At 35.7% G+C, this 17270-nt stretch overlaps 1 protein-coding gene across 1 annotated transcript; it reads right to left on the reverse strand.

The window, feature by feature from the left end:
* Positions 1-8444: 8444 nt before the first annotated feature.
* On the reverse strand, positions 8445-11387 carry LOC136854854 (uncharacterized). Its single transcript, XM_067131386.1, has one exon. The coding sequence runs from the start codon at positions 11385-11387 to the stop codon at positions 8445-8447; it is 2943 nt and encodes a 980-aa protein (XP_066987487.1).
* Between the last annotated feature and the right edge of the window lie 5883 nt (positions 11388-17270).

Here is a 17270-nt window from a genome sequence, read left to right on the forward strand (position 1 = left end):
AGAAACTGAATGAAAAGACAAGCACTTCTGTGACCTAGATAAAAAATAGAATCAGAAATGGTTTATATTAGATTGCAATAATAATTTTACATCGGATTTCGTATGCAATTTCAAGTTGTCGTGAATAAGACATTTAGTAAAGAATATTGATGGTTTTCGATATTGATATCGTTAATTTCAGACATAAAATTCTAGTGATCCTCTGTGAAGTTATGTCTGTCAAGCGAAGTCAGTCAAAAAAGAAAAAAAAATCAAATAAAATCACATTTCACCTCATGCTCAGATGACGCCCCTTTGATAAAACCTCATGTCGTAACAGATTCAATATTCAAGCGCTTCATACCCACTCCATGCCGGTGATAGATCACATTCCATTGACATTGACGAGGAAGGAAAACAACTTACTCAACGGGAGATCAGTATTCGTTGGACTTTTTCCACCTGACGCTTCAATATTTCTCTTTTGCAATAAAGAATTAGTTATTTTTTTCTATTGAGAGAATATCTGTCTAGACGTCTTAACAACTGCATATTGAGTCAAAATAATGTATATATATATATATATATATATATATATATATATATATATATATATATATATATATATATATAAAACACTATTTAAACGTTGAAACCATGAGTTTATTACTTGATTGACGTAATTTATAAGGCCCTGATGCCGAGGACACACGTAACCTGTCGATGGAAGGAGTACAAATTTCCTCAAAGACAGATGACTATTAATGAAATAAGGTCGCCAGTCGAGGAGACCCTTCTGACACAAAGAACATGCAGTTAACTAGGGTTCATATTTACTGGAACAATTGCCCAGCTTTGGACGCAGTCAATTTTCTCTCCACTACAGTAGTTTTTAACAAAACGGGCTCTTCCGAACGATGGGATCGAGACACATCTACCTGCTGCATAAATGTCCTTACAATTGCTAAATGACTTGTTTAACATTTCCCTAATTCCTAGTTACTTAATGGGAATAGTTGGTGTCGGATAATGGAAAATAAATTATTCTTAATCTAGTCTTCATAAAATGTAAATTGTTTATACCACTTTATTCGTATATGGTGGTGGTGAAGAGGAACAAAAGAAAGGTTGGAATACAAGGAAGAAATTTTATTAGTTAACAGCAGATATTGTCAAGTTCAGACTTACCATTACGTGGTTTGCTTGCACTCATTTGAACATAGACGAAGGCCTCTGGAAAACACGGACCTGATTGTTACACTAATGAAAAGATGGGGGCGGGGAAACAGGAGGGGGTTTCTATATACTGACAATGCATTTGTTCTGTTTTCTTAGAACATCGACGTGCATTCTCAGTCGCGGCCCATTCTGTTTTAAATTTCCGATCAAGCAGGGTGGCTTTAGCCTATTAAAATACCCATTACACCCCAGGCAAATCTGAAATTTGACAAAGACATCGCCAATGCATAGTATAAAGGGTTTGATAAAGACAGCTTAAGACCACCATTACAAGATTACTGAATGAAAACCCCCATCTCTGTGGGTTTTTGTTTGTAAAAATTACCACAAAGGCGTTTTTTTTTACACAGTGTAAAGTTTTAAAGCCTATCTCTGCCAAGAGGAAAATGGTCTGGTCTTTGTTCACGTTATTTTCTCTAAGAATAAATGCAATAAAACAATCCTAACAGCAGAATATCAGAATTTTTATAAAAATAAATATATATATTTAAAACTCTTGTATATTACTTGGAACTATATATATATATATATATATATATTTATTGATAAATATATAAATATATATATATGATATATATTATTTTGATATTTATAACTTTTACTAAAGTTCCAGGGAAATTCCATTTTAGAGTATCTTCAATACAACTGATAGTTTATTCCTAATGCCGATCATTTCTCAACTAGGTTGTTGCATTTGTGATTGAAAACATTCAATGGTGCTGACTCAATAATTAATCATAAAAACATTTATTACAAACAACTGATTAAAAAACACTACAGTATTGTCTCATTTAAAATGCTAATTCTTTTAAAAATTTCAGATTGATGCAAATGATTTACTAAAATTTGAAAACCAGGTACCTCCATTAAGTTTACGTTAGACGGGAGCTAAAACAAGACTATTGAAAGAAGGAGAGAATACATACAAATTAAAACACAAATAGATAAAAGGGAACCAACCAACAACAATATGTCCATTTTATAGGACCATCAAGCAAAATATAAACAGCTTTTACGAGTGGATGATGTTTGGGTGTTCAAAGATGGAACTGTTAATTTTATCATTATAGATTCTAGATATTGTTATAGTCACAAAAAGTTTTCTGTGTTTGTCCTGAAGAAAGATTAGAAAGTCTTTGTTGTCTATGATTGTTTTTGATAATTTCGAATGATTCTTTAAAACCTTTGGATTGTTCTGGGTTTTCAAATGACACACTCAAAAGAATGTTAACTCCTAAAAAATAGTCTAAAGAAAACAACAACATAATATTTAAAATCCAACGTTTGGTTCCCCTCATTTTATATTGGCCAATCTAGCAAAGATTTAAATGACGTTGGATGTAAACAACATACTCACTTTGTCCTTGAAACTTGAAAAAGGACCAATGCTATATTCATTCATTTTTGGGGATTAAGGATTTTGGACTGAGGTTCAGTGATTGCAGTTCTCGTGGACTCCTCAAGAGTTATGATTTCGAGAGCTGCAGCTTACTTCCAGATGTTGGAGCCCTATATGTATATTTACCCCTATATTAGAAAAATGTTCAAGAATGATAAATATAAAATATATTAATTACAAGGTATATATATATATAATATACTGTATATATCGAGATATAACATGACTTTTTTTGTAATGAGTTTCATCTTCAAAAGCCACGTTAAAAGTGGGATTAAAAAAAATTCTATACATGGAAAAATGTAATTAGTAAGTCGACTGGATTGGGTTTATAATACCAGCCCTTTGATATTCTCCGTCAAAGTTGCTTCCTTCTATAGCTCATTGTGTGTGTGTGTGCGTTTGTGTGTGTAGCACGGTGTGAGCTTGATGTTTGTCTCGTCATAAATATCACTGTTTCACGCACGTGCCAATTCACATTAGTGACTTAGTAACTTTCCATTTAAAAGGGTAGTAGTATCATATCGATGAAATTAGGAAGCAGTGCAAAAATGAATCATCTCACCCTTTATGAAGGAAATGGAATTTAGACTCCATTACTGATCACACCCAGAGAACCTTTTTCAGTCTACGTACTTCAAATACTCGAAGGTCTTCGATGAAGCCTTCGCTCGGAATGATATTCTAGGGGACGTTCAGTCCGCAAAATAAATCCTCAATCACATGTGTAAAGCCAGGGGGATTAATGATGAATCACCTCGGTCGACTGCATGGAGTGGGCCATGAGCCATGGTTCATGTGTTGTAAACCAACGACAGTCAGGACCTTGTAAACAAATTGAATAGTTCATCGCTTCTGCGTGCGTGTGAGCGCTATAATTCAAGATAAATCGTTAGTGAACTTTTTATAGCCATGCCAAATACTTGTGCAGTGTATGGTTGTTCGAACCCCAAGGTTAAGCCAAAAACTTTAGGATAAGGTATTTTAGATTTCAAACGGGGAAACTACCGAGATGCGTGGCTGAATACATGTCTCGTGCAGATCCAGTCATTCCTGAAATTGCAGTGATATGTTCTGTTCATGTCAAACCCCTGCAGGATCATATAGATGAAATGAAGTCACAGCTGCTGAATATTGAAAGCCGTAACAATAAGCGGTTATTAAAGGAAGATGCTGTGCCATCTCTTCATTCGGGAAATGGTGTTTAAACTCCCTTGTCGCCTATCTACATAAATAGGAAATTAATACTTCAAATGTAATATATATCCATACAGCGCATGTATGTATAAGCATTGTGTATAAATAAACTCATAAAATCTTTTACCCTTCTTTTTCTCAGTCAATAAAGTTCAGGGAAAATGTATACAAACCTTGTCATCTACACAGTCGGGAGTTGATGTACCAGTTGAGGTGATAGATGTTTTGCAACAATACTGTATTGCAGAATTTGGCACCTTAACAACGTGCTAAGAATTTAAAAAAATAGAGAAAATTGAAACCTCCAGGATTAAAATGAGGAAATAAATAGATTTAAATATTTAGCAGAATTGTACATGAATACAGGTTACACAAGGAAAAATTTCTTTTTATTTATTGAACTTTTGAGCTATTTTCGGCAATCTTCATTACAGTTTACGTCAGTGTTTGTCTAAACGACGTAAAACAATACAAAGATAGAAACGTTAATTACTTGAAGTTCTTACCCTTGTCTGTCGATAAAAAATAAATAACTTACAATTTTGACATATGAGGCCGTTTTTGTTTTTGTTTTTTACAAAATAACCGACGCTGCTGAATAATGAGGTTACTGGTAGACGACCATTAAAATAAAGTTAATACAAAACTGAAACTATTAATGCAAAGACGAGGAAGATGGTCGATCGTTGTGTTGTATCGTTGAACAGCACCCACGTAGTGGATCCTGCCTGCGACGAGCCCGTGTAACTTGGTTTTCCGGCCGACCTGTCTTAGTGGGTCCTGTCTGTGTAAAACTTACGGAATATTGGACCGATTCGAGTTCCTACCCCGGACGTAACACTGTCCCTATCCCACAGGTACCAATACCCTACCCAAGCAGGGTATTGGTACCTGCTACACTTGCTCACAGCTCACCTGGTATAGTATTTTCCAATCCAGTATATGAAATAAAAAAAAAAGATAAAGAATAAAGGTATGGAGACAGAAACCCATAAAGAGAGCTCCAATTTTGATCTACGAGTATTTTAGCAATATTAATTTACTGTTTAAACGGTAGTGAGGTTTTGGTAACCAGTATTATACGAAAAACACGCCATTCTTTATGAACATATGTTTCTATGAATAGTGATTATTGTTTTATATCTCTGAATCCAAATGTTTAAAATCACGAGACCGTCTGTTCTTTCCTTAATTTTATTTAAACCTATGTCATTCTTTGTCAGAAATGCTCACCTGGCGTCATTCCGGGAAAGAAAATCGTAACGTTGGTTGTTCCACCCTTATATAGTTAAGTTCAGCTATTAAATTCTTAGGTAAGTCTAGGGATGCTAGTTAAAACAGAGTAATAACAGGTACGATTATTTATTTTGCTCGTTGTCTATGGTTTTCCTAAGGTAAATTCACAGCAAACTTGGCTTGGCTAGTGGGTAGTAGGTGCAGTAAGCTAACGTTGGTCATTAATTTTGCTATCCTTTTATTTTAAACAGTTCGGAATGAGTGCTTTTAGTGACTCTGAGTGCAAGTTCATAGTTAATTATATGTAGAAATAATAATTCCTTAAAATATCTGCAGGTATATATTTAGCTGTGGTTTATAGTATATTCACCAATTTTATAATTGTGTTATTCTTGTGTTCATGATCATTATATTTCACAGTTATATTTCTGAACCATAAACCCCATTTAAGCTTGTGTGCGTTTTTTGAGAAACGAAAGCTATAAACAAATTCATTTTGATCGATGATACTGATCACGTCTTCTGCCATTTGATTCGTGTGAAAGATCCTAACTAACTAACTGAACGCCGAAATTCAATTAGGACAAATGAAATGCAAAGGTCATGACCCCACAGACTTCTTCAGTAAATAGAGTAAAGAGCGCCTCTAACCACCCACCAAAAAAATACTGAATATGAATTTGCAGAAACCTCTAAAACTATTCATCGTTAAACTCAACTACTCGAAAAGCAACGAGTCTGAAGTGACCTTGCCACATTACTGAAAGGATTTGAATGCGAAGAGAGGAGTATGCACTGATATATATTGTCACCACTGCAAGTATATTCTTTACCAGGTGGTATGGTAGCGATGTAATGGCCTTGTTATAATACAAGTCAACGGGCAATAATAAAAAAATTACCACCAAAACAAAATATGTCTGTTGTAGTTTATCACTGAATTATGTTCACTTTAAACTTAACTTTATTTAGCACTTAATATACCACTTAATAAATAATCTAATAACCCAAAACACCAAGATCCAGGCACAAGAATAAGGAAACACTCGAGAAACTTTTAACTTTAATAAAAGTTAAAAACTATAATGCACCCACTAATATATAATAATAATCACTTTACACCACAATTAAGCACCAATATAAAATAGCGAGCAGATGTTGACTGTATGAACAGCTGTGATTCTCTCATCTGTTACATTCTTTTCAGGACAAATGTAAACTTTTTAAAGTACTGGACTAGAGAATGTCCAAGGAGCATTTAAACAGGAACAGAAAGTGCTTAAATACAAATAGAACAATTTATAAGAATATTTTTACAGAAAATACAAAACTGTATTTTAAAAAATTTTTTTTTTATTTACAATATTTAATGTGACAGCTCGTCACAGCTCCTCCCCTGTAGGATAACAGCAATCCCTGATAGCTGTTATATGGGTGGAGATCGGGTCGATCCAACAGTATCTTTTTATTCTGCAGACGGTCTTGGGAAACGGGATAAGGCATCTGCTATGGAGTTGTTGATGCCTTTGATGGTCCGAAGTTCAACGTTGAATCTGGTTAGGTGATATGACCATCTTAGAAGTTTTTGATTCTGTAGTCAGGAACGTTCCAAATACACTAAAGGACGATGGTCTGTGTAAATTATTACTTTCTGATGACCCTCGAGGTATGGTGAGAAATGCTGAAGAGCTGCAATTATGGCATACAGCTCTTTCTCGATGGTAGCCCATCGAGTCTGTGCTCCCCGGAAATATCCTGAGTAGTAGGCGATGGGTAGGAGGGAGTCTAGAGTTATGTCCTCATCTGGAATTATGGGAGTGGATGTTTGCAGCAGGACTGCTCCATAGCCGGTAGCACTGGCATCTACTTGGAGACAAAAATCTTTCTTAAAGTCAGGAGCCTTGAGTATGGGTTTACATATTAGAATATGTTTTAATTTTTGAAAGATCGTATTTATTTCTGGAGTCCAGGAAAAAGTTACTTTTGATGATGTTAATCTATAGAGTGGGGCAGCAAATGAAGAGAAATCTCTTACAAATCTTGAATAGTAAGATATCATACCAAGGAAGGTCTTTAACTCCTTTTTGTTAGAAGGAATAGGAAATTGCTTTATACTTAGTGTCACGTTAGGGTTCCCCGCTCGTTCCCTTTTGAATTTCCTTACCTTCAGGTTTTTTTGTTTTGATGTTTTCGTGGTGAGCTGCCGTTTTTCTGTCTGCAGTCGGGTCTGGTAGTAATGGCAGCAGCAGCAGGCAGTTTTTGAGTCGACGTTGGTCGAGTTTTTTGAGTAGCAAATGGATGGCCTAAATGGAGCACGTTGGAGTGTGACCATGAGTAGTCGTGTGACCAAGCTGCTCATCTTTGATGACAGCGTGAGGCTGTCCTGACGTCTCCATCGGGGGTTTTCTGGTTGATGGGTTTTTGTCCCTGTTGTGCAGCTGAGGGCTGTCTTGGTTGTTAGGTTTTCTGGAGGACGTATGGTATTTTATTTTCTTGCTGCTGTTTATTTTTGCCTCTTTTTTGTTTAAAGCTACTTTTTGTTTATAAAGTTAATTGTTTAACTTGATTTTGTTTAGATTGTAGTTTTTTATCTTTTTGCCAGACCTGACTCACTTGTAAATATTGTAAATAAATTAATTTTAAGCTCATTTTATTGTTTTTGTTGTTTTCCCCTCCTTTGTTTGTTGCATCTGACAATGTTAAAGAACCTCACATCATCCAGGTCTGTTTTGGCTGGCACAGCATTGGAGGTCATGTGTAAAAAAAAAAAAATAATTTTTTTTTTTTTTTCTTTTAGGTGGGAGGTGTCACGTTAAGATAACTGTGGTTCCCCGCTCGTTCCCTTTTTGGATTGCTGCCTCCTTACCTTCAGGTTTTTTTTGTTTTGATGTTTTCAGCTTTTTTCTGTCTGCAGTCGGGTCTGGTAGGGCAGCGAAGGTAAGCGGCTGTGAAAGCAGCAGTTTTTGGAGTCGACGTTGGTCGAGTTTTTGAGTAGCAAATTGGAGCACGCCTCGTAAGGTGGAACCACTGAGTAGTCGTGTGAAAATAAACCAAATCGGGGTTTTCTGGTTGATGGGTTTTGTCCCTGTTGTGCAGCTGAGGGCTGTCTTGGTGCCCCGATGGAGGACGTATGTTTGGTTTTTTTTTCTGCCTGCTGTTGTTTATTTTTGCCTTTTTTTCTTACAGCTACTTTTTTTATTTAACTTGATTTTGTTTAGATGTTTTATTTTGTATTTATGGTTTTATCTTTTACCAGACCTGACTCACTTGTAAATTTTTGTAAATAAATTAATTTTAAAGCTTTCTTTATTGTTTTTTTGTTTTCCCTCCTTTGTTTGTTGCATCTGCCGTCAACTTAAAGAACCTGCATAACGGCCCACTCAGGTCGTTACACTTAGATATTGGCTTCTTTCGGGGCGATGTGATTGCCAATGCGATGGCCTAAATAAGTTACTTCCGCTCTGCCAAATGTGCTCTTTACTAAATTAATGGTTATCTTGGCTTTGCGGAACCGTTCGAGTAGTTGCCTTAGATGTATATGTTCGTCCCAATTCTCGCTGACAATGATCACATCATCCAGGTACACGTAGGTGTTAGGTAAGCCTATGATAATGTTACTCATCATTCTCTGAAAGGTAGCAGGAGAATTAGTAAGTCCGAAAGGTAACACTGTATAAGAAAATAAACCAAATGGGGTGGTAAAGGCAGAAATTTCTTTTGCTTTTTCAGTTAATGGAACTTGATAGTAACCTTTCATCAAATCTATTTGTGTTAGGATTTTTGCCTTCCCAATGTTGTCCAAGATATCATTAATTCGAGGTAGAGGAAATGAGTCTTTAATGGTGACTTTGTTTAATTTATGGTAATCTGTGCATAGCCGTAGTTGACCATTGGCTTTGGGTACTAAAATGCACGGTGAAGCCCAAGGTGACGTACTGGGTTCAGCTAAATTATTATCTAATAAGTATTGAACCTCCTTCCTTAGAGATTCCAGTCTTCTACCAACTACTCTATAATATGGCTGCCTTATGGGTGTAGTTCCTGGCTCTAAAATTATATCATGCTTAATTGTGTCACTGACTTTTAATTGATCCGAACAAACATCTGAATACTCCAGCAGTAACTTAGTTAAAGTTTTACGATGATTAGGTGGGATTTTTGCAAGATAACTTGGCAAGGATTCTAATACTTGGCTGTTGAGAAGATCCTTCCATGATACAAGATTATCCTCTGAAGGAGTTTCTTCATCTACCTCCTGGTTTTTGAACTGAACTGTGGTATCAACAGAAACCGTTTGAGAAGAGATGTGACTTACCACATTAGCAGGTGCACGATATGGTTTTATAAGATTAACATGTACCATTTGAGTAGGACGTCGTCGGTCAGGTGTGGAGATTATATAGTTTAATTTGGAAGGTCTACTGGCGATGGTATAGGGTCCCATAAATTTCTCTCTTAAGGGTGCGCCTGGTATTGGATGATAAACCAGAACCTGGTCGCCAATGTTGAATTCTCGCAGCTTTGTTTTCCTGTTGTAAAGGTTGGACATTTTCTCCTGAGAAATCAAAAGATTTTCATTAGCAAAATTATACATGGAAAGGAACTTTTCTTTCAGTTCTTTCATATAAGCTAACAGGGTGGTAGTATCCTCCTCCTTATTATGAATAAAATTTTCTTTCACCATGCTTAGCGTTGTTCGTGGTTTCCTGCCAAACATAAGTTCGAAGGGTGATACACCAGTCGAATCATTAGGTACACTGCGTAGCATATACATGAGGAGGTCTAAATTTTCATCCCATGATTGGGCAGTCTCCTCCATGTATTTACGTAGAAGGTTTTTGATGGTCTGGTGTACCCTTTCAAGAGCTCCATTTGTCTGTGGATGATATGCAGAAGCATAGACATTGTGAATATTAAACTCTTGCATACTTTGTTTGAATAACTTACTGGTAAAATTAGTACCTCTGTCACATTGGAGAATCTTAGGAAATCCAAAGGTTGTGAACACTTTAACAAGCTGACCAATGATGGTTTTGGCATTAATGTTCTTAATAGGCATGGCAATGGGATATCTAGTAGTAGGACACAAGACAGTTAGCAAGTACTCGTTACCTTTCCGAGTTTTAGGCATAGGTCCTACACAGTCAATAATTATTTTCTCAAAAGGTTGTTTTGGTACCGAGATGGGCTGCAAAGGTGCACGAATAATACTCTCGTTGGGCCTACCTGTGACCTGGCATTGATGACAGGATATTATGTACTCCTTAATATCTTTCTTTATACCTGGCCAGAAGAAGTCCTGTGAAACTCTGTGATAGGTTTTATTAACTCCTAGATGGGATTCAGAGGTGTGAGCCAAATCTAGAAGTGGTGGTACAAGGGTTGCTGGTAAGACAAGCTGGTGACAGTCATGCCACGTGGAAGTTACTGGTGCTTTGGAAGATCTAAAATGCCTGAAGAGTAAGCCGTGATCAGTATAAAAATAAGGAGTCTTGGGGTTATCTGATGGATTTTCTACTCTTTTCCAGTATGTCGTAAGGCTAGGATCATTACTCTGCAACTGCTGAAACTTTACTTTGCTTAAATTTACTAATTCCAAAGCCTTCTCTACTTTAGATGTTTCAAGAGTTTTATTTTTCTTTGGAACTTTTGATACAGATTGAACAATTTTATTTTCATTTACTTTAAGTTCTTGTTTCAGAATGACATCTGGATCTGTTACTACTAAATTCAAAGCATTGGCCCCTGCAAGGTCATTACCTATCAGTACCTGTATTGATGGATGTGGCAAGGGTTTATTAGACACAGCAACAGAAGCTTTACCTGTGTAGTAGGGGCACTGAAGTGTTACCTCAGCCAAGGGTAGAGTCTTGGTCGATGTCAAGTCCGTTACAGCAACATATTCTTGCTTCATTGTCAGCTCCTGTGGTGGTAGGTTGATAATAGTTTGAGACGATCCTGTATCACGAAGACAAACGACAGGTTTCCCATTTACTGAACCTTGGCATGTGTAAGGTTTGAAGGAATCTAAATCCGGAGTAGGGACGGTCACATGCATCGTTTTCTTGGAATCCTGTTTTTTACCAGGCTTATGTTCTTTGACTTCAGACTTTCTGCACTGAGGATCTGGACACTTTTCAATGAGATGTCCTGCCTGCTTGCAGTAAGTACAAAATCTGTCTGAAAAAAAGGTAGTTTTATAATGGGCAGGTTTATATGATTTATGGCGCAGAAAATAGTCATCTGCCAGACTAGCTGCTTTCATGAGATCCGTTTCCTCCTTATCTAAAATATAGTTAGCAATGTTAAATGGCACTTTTCTAAGAAACTCTTCCATGATTACCAGACTTTTAAGTGACTCAAATTCTTTAATTCCAGCTTTGTCAATCCACTTTTGAAATTGTCTAATTTTAGTATCACAAAATTCCACAAATGTCTGGGTTGTAGATTTTTGTGAATTGCGGAAACTTTGACGATATCCTTCTACGGTGATTGAATAAGCATCTAGAATAGCTTTCTTAAGGATCTGATAATCCTTAACAGTAATCATTTGCGAGGAAACATAAGCTGCCTTACCTTTGAAACCGTTTCTAATGAGCATTACCCAGTGTTCTGCCGGCCACTCGAGTGAGGTAGCTGTATCCTCGAAAGTGTCGAAGAATACTTCGGGTTCTTTTTCATCAAATGTAGGAATGAGCTTTTTGCTTTGTTGAAGTCGAACTTTTCAGGAAGATTGCGTTCTTCTTCCTTGGTTTTAAGTTGTATGTTAGCAGTTTCTCTTGTTTTCGACAATTCTATTTCCGCTAATTTCTTTTGGAGTTCTACTTCCTGTAGTGCAGCTTCTCGTCTTCTTGCTTCCTCTTCCTGAGCTAATCTTAGTTTTCTTTCATCTTCTTCCTCAGCTAATCTTCGCTTTCTTTCATCTTCTTTTATTTGTCTTTCATCTTCTTCCTGAGTTAATCTTCGTTTTCTTTCCTCTTCTCTTATTTGCCTTTCTTCTTCTTCTCGTGCATTGAGTATCTTCATTTTCTCCAATTCCAATTGTAGTTTCATCTTGGTTACTTCTGGATCTTCTTTACTGGTAGCAACCGCACCGGTCAGGTAACGTAGTTCTTCTACTTCTTCGTCGCTCTCTTTAACTACATTCTTTGCAATTAGAAATTGGAGGATGTCGCTTATCAATCTAGCTTTGACATAGGAGGACTCTGAAGGTATTTGCCATTTCTGGGTGATAGTCAAGAGTTCCGCTTTCTTTGCAAGATGTAATCTTGGTAGTTCATCTTTAGGGTTAAGCAAGAATTGCTCTAAATTGAACATGTTTAGCAAAGAATTAAGTTAGGATGGCACAAAAAATCGTGAAACTTATTTAAAAATAAGCTAGTTACCTTAACAAAAATAATTGCTATTTAATAAGTCTTAAGCAACTGCTGATAATAACTAAGTTCAATATCGAAGGACTGAATTATAATTTAAACCAGATGAGAGCATTACTGATAATTCAAAAGTGAAAATTAACGACTTATCAATATTGACAAGTGATAAAGAGATTCCCACAATTAAGAGGAATAAGATTGCGATATCGGTCCGAAGATGTTAATGCGCGCAAAACGAACCAAAATCAAGTAATGAGATGACCAACGGAATGGTCTTAACTAAGGAATGAACTAGTTCAATGATTATGATTTAAGAAGATTCAGGGTAGCTCATTGACACGGTATCCGGATTAACACAAGTGTTTGTCGGAAGAAGTCTAATGGCTTGGGAAGAATCTTAAAAGGGTGGTTCATGAAAAGGGGTGGGCACTATCGATAGTGAATTAACACTGGTCCCAGTCGATTAACATTAAGCTACCAACTATACCTCCAAATCATCGATACCGGATATGAATGGAGAGAATCACTTACTATTCGTAACAGTGCAACTTACTATTGTGCCCGTCTGGATCTGGTGTGAAAAATTTAATACTTAAGCTTATTTACTGCAACAGACACTTATCTCATAAATCACATGAATCACATAAATCACATGATACACATGAACTATGTGACTTAGATCACTGAATAACAAGAATCACATAAGTCACATGAAACACATGAAATCACATGAGTCGCATGAAACAAGAAGTCACATGAAGAATTACGATCACATGAATAAATATGATCCCGGTCAGGCCCCCAAATATTGTCACCACTGCAAGTATATTCTTTACCAGGTGGTATGGTAGCGATGTAATGGCCTTGTTATAATACAAGTCAGCGGGCAATAATAAAAAAATTACCACCAAAACAAAATATGTCTGTTGTAGTTTATCACTGAATTATGTTCACTTTAAACTTAACTTTATTTAGCACTTAATATACCACTTAATAAATAATCTAATAACCCAAAACACCAAGATCCAGGCACAAGAATAAGGAAACACTCGAGAAACTTTTAACTTTAATAAAAGTTAAAAACTATAATGCACCCACTAATATATAATAATAATCACTTTACACCACAATTAAGCACCAATATAAAATAGCGAGCAGATGTTGACTGTATGAACAGCTGTGATTCTCTCATCTGTTACATTCTTTTCAGGACAAATGTAAACTTTTTAAGTACTGGACTAGAGAATGTCCAAGGAGCATTTAAACAGGAACAGAAAGTGCTTAAATACAAATAGAACAATTTATAAGAATATTTTTACAGAAAATACAAAACTGTATTTTTAAAAATTCTTTTTTTACAAAAATGTGACAGCTCATTTTATATATATTCCCTTGTGATTTTTGGCTTTGTTACCTCATGTCTGGCAATGCATCTGGTGGTCGTGTTTTCTGAAACACCTTCTTAAGAAGAAGCCTGAGGATTAACTCGTCGATATCATTCGATTTCCAATGTCCTCCTGACAGGTTCATATTGTTGGTTTGAGTGATGATAGCATATCCCAGAATTTTCCTTTTGTATGGACAGCTACTTTTGAAAACCAGCTCTGCCCCACTCCAGTTTATGGTATGGCCTTTATCCCAAATATGTAGGAAAATCCCCGAACTCTCTGAAGCATAACGCACTGATCGTTTGTTCTCTGCTATTCTTTCCGTGATGGACCTACCCATCTCCCCCACGTAAATCTCATTACAATTGCTGCATGGAATCTTGTAAACTCCTGCTTCTTCCCCTTTTTTTTTATTCAAGCATACATTAGTGAGCGAGCTCATGATGGATTTGGGATAATGGAAAATAAAAGGATTATTAGACCTGAGATGTTCTGTAGCTTTTTGGATGTTTTTGTCATTAAAATCTATTGTCTGTTGTGAGTGGGACCTCTGTAGTATATTTTATGCGCTTTGTTAATAGCCTTCTCGGTAATGTGCGGTGGATAGAGCAGTTGCATTATGTGTTGGCGGATCGTGTTGAAATCTTTATCTAGGTACCCATTTGAACATGTTTTAAGTCCCTAGAGGAATAGGTTGCACCCTACCATGAACTTTATGGAGACATCGTGGTAGCTAAGGAAACGACTGTAAGAAACAGATTAAGTGGGTTTCCTATATACTGTGAAAGCATATCTGTTCAGTTCTCTTATGATTAGTACGTCTAAGAACGGCAATTTTCCGTCCTTTTCCCATTCTGTTTTGAATTTTATGGTCCGGACTAGTGAATTTATTATATAAAAAAATTCATTGAAGTCTTCCCATCTATTGTCCCAGAAAGTAAAAATATCATCTATGTATCTAAGCCAGATATTATTGCGAGGTTTGCTAGGCGACAAAATTTGTTTCAAAATATTCCATGTACAGGTTTGCTAGAAGCGGGAATAGGGGACTGCCCATGCTACTGCCAAATTTTTGTTTGTAAAAATTACCATTGAAAGAAAACACATTATTAGTTACACAGAGATTGATTAGTTTTAGAGTTTCATCTATGGCATGAGGAAAATGGTCTTCATATTTCTGTAATCTCCTCTTTAGAAAAGACAACACGTCGGCGATCAGGTCTTTGGTAAATAATGACTCCATGTCTAGGCTGAGCAGTTTGATGTTATTAGAGGGGATATTTAAACTGTTAAATTTTTTTTATATAATCCTCTGAATGTTTGACGTGGAAGGATGAGAAGGTTCCTAGAAAGGGTGATAATACGTCTGCAAACCATTTTGATAATTTACACATGAAAGGGCCCCTGCTAGATATTATAGGGACTCTTTTATGTGTAAATTATCAATTTGTTTCATACCTAATACCTTCATACCCTGGGGCTCCTCCCCCCCCCAAAAAAAACACACATGAATGTTCTCATGTCTCAAGAATATCTGACACATTCGACATGTATACAGTTTTACTAATCTGGATGTGTGCCAGGCACCAGCTTAACATTCTCTCAAGGTTCTTCCCAATGCCTTTAAGTATACTTTAGTTTCATTAGACCACTGAGCTGGTTAACAGCTCTCCTAGGGCTGGCCCGAAGGATTAGATTTATTTTACGTGGCTAAGAACCACATTATAACGAGGAATGAATTTCTATCACCGGAAATAAATTCCTCTAATTCTTTATTGGCCAGTCGGAGAATCGAACGTGAGACCAGCAGAGTGCTATCTGAGAACGATACCCACTTGTCCAATGAAGAACCAATGCCTTTAGCCACACCAATTAATAAAAAATCTATTGTGTATTGTAATTCTTAAAATATCTGTGATCTATGAGCTTTTCATATACTATATATATATATATATATATATATATATATATATATATATATATATATATATATATATATATATATATAACTATAATTCATATATATAGCATATATAATATAAAAGTTTTAATATATATATATACAATATCTGATAATAAAACGGACAATCGTATTACTAGCACTAGACGAGAAACAGGAGCATTATCCCATAATATGAATTATAACTGGAAATTTATACAATTTGCCAGGAAAGCTAATTATTTTAGGAAAATGACGAACTGAAACCTGATAAAAAACGAAAATCATGTTCCAATTAGCTAACGCGTGACAAGACTCCAGAAACAGGGCGCATTATCCCAAATATTCTTATCACATGGCGGTATAATGGAACTGATGCGTAATTATTTTAGGAAAATGACCTGAACTTAAGTTTTTTTGTTATGAAAACGAAAATTGGTTTTTTGTTCATTTCTGAAACGCCAACTGAGTGTTCCAATTTCCTTAAAAAGTCAGTTATAGCATAATAAAATTGAATTTCACTGTCATCCTAAATTCTTGAAAACAAAAGCGGTATAAAAGATTTATGACTTGAATAATAAATATGACGGAATATTGAGAAGGGGTTATAAGTTTTTTGTTAATCTTACTGTTTGCATTATATTTTTGTTCAAAACTGCCCAAAACTAGAAATGAATCAAAACCATTAAGTTCCAATTTCCTTTTAAGCATATATATAAGTCAGTTATAGTCATTAAAATTGAGACCGTCATTCATGGGCCTAAACTTGAAAACAAAAGATACTAAAACGATTTATCTTGTTTCTGAATAATAAATTCACGTTAATATAAAGTGGTTATAAATTTTACAATAAGCTGTAGGTCCCGTCTGTTTAACATTATAGCCACGTAAAATAAGTCTAAACCTCCCCAAAAACTAGAAATTAATCAAAACTCAGTGGTTAAGTAAAACTAATATGCTTTTTACACAGCATATATATATATTTTTTATCCGTTAGCCAGAAAAAAAACATGTGCTTAAAATGCTACATACCTGGAAATATTATTTTCAAATAAAATAAAAAAAAGTCAATCATGCCACTTTGGCCTTTAATATTAGAGGGAGAAGGCAGAGCAAACTTGACTGGTAAAACATCAATTTATAATGTAATCACTTCTACCTTAAAAAAACACCCAACTTCATTTAGGATTGAAGGAATGGACAATAATAGTGATTGACCACAAAAACATTTTTCTTTTGGGGGCCATCGATAAGGACCTAATTGGCAATTTCATTGTCAAGTGACCCCTAACGTAAGTCGGTCAGTGATAATGCTGGATTAAGTCCCTGGAATAAACTAGAGTATCATTTCAGCTATATTTCCATGAAGAATGTTTGGTGGCTGTTAATGTGAAATTCCAATGTAAATATTATTTTACTTATCATTTGGTAGCCTTGTGACCCTACTTTAGAAAGGATTTCGTTTTAATATTTCTTTAATTATGTATTTTTATACTAATATTGTCGTACTTATTAGATAT

Source organism: Macrobrachium rosenbergii, chromosome 30 (genome assembly GCF_040412425.1).
Source record: "Macrobrachium rosenbergii isolate ZJJX-2024 chromosome 30, ASM4041242v1, whole genome shotgun sequence".
NCBI lineage: Eukaryota > Metazoa > Arthropoda > Malacostraca > Decapoda > Palaemonidae > Macrobrachium > Macrobrachium rosenbergii.

What these genes read in the sequence shown, in the direction of transcription:
- LOC136854854 (XM_067131386.1), bottom strand. Translation starts at nt 11,387, where the DNA reads ATGGAAGAGTTTCTTAGAAAAGTGCCATTTAACATTGCTAACTATATT.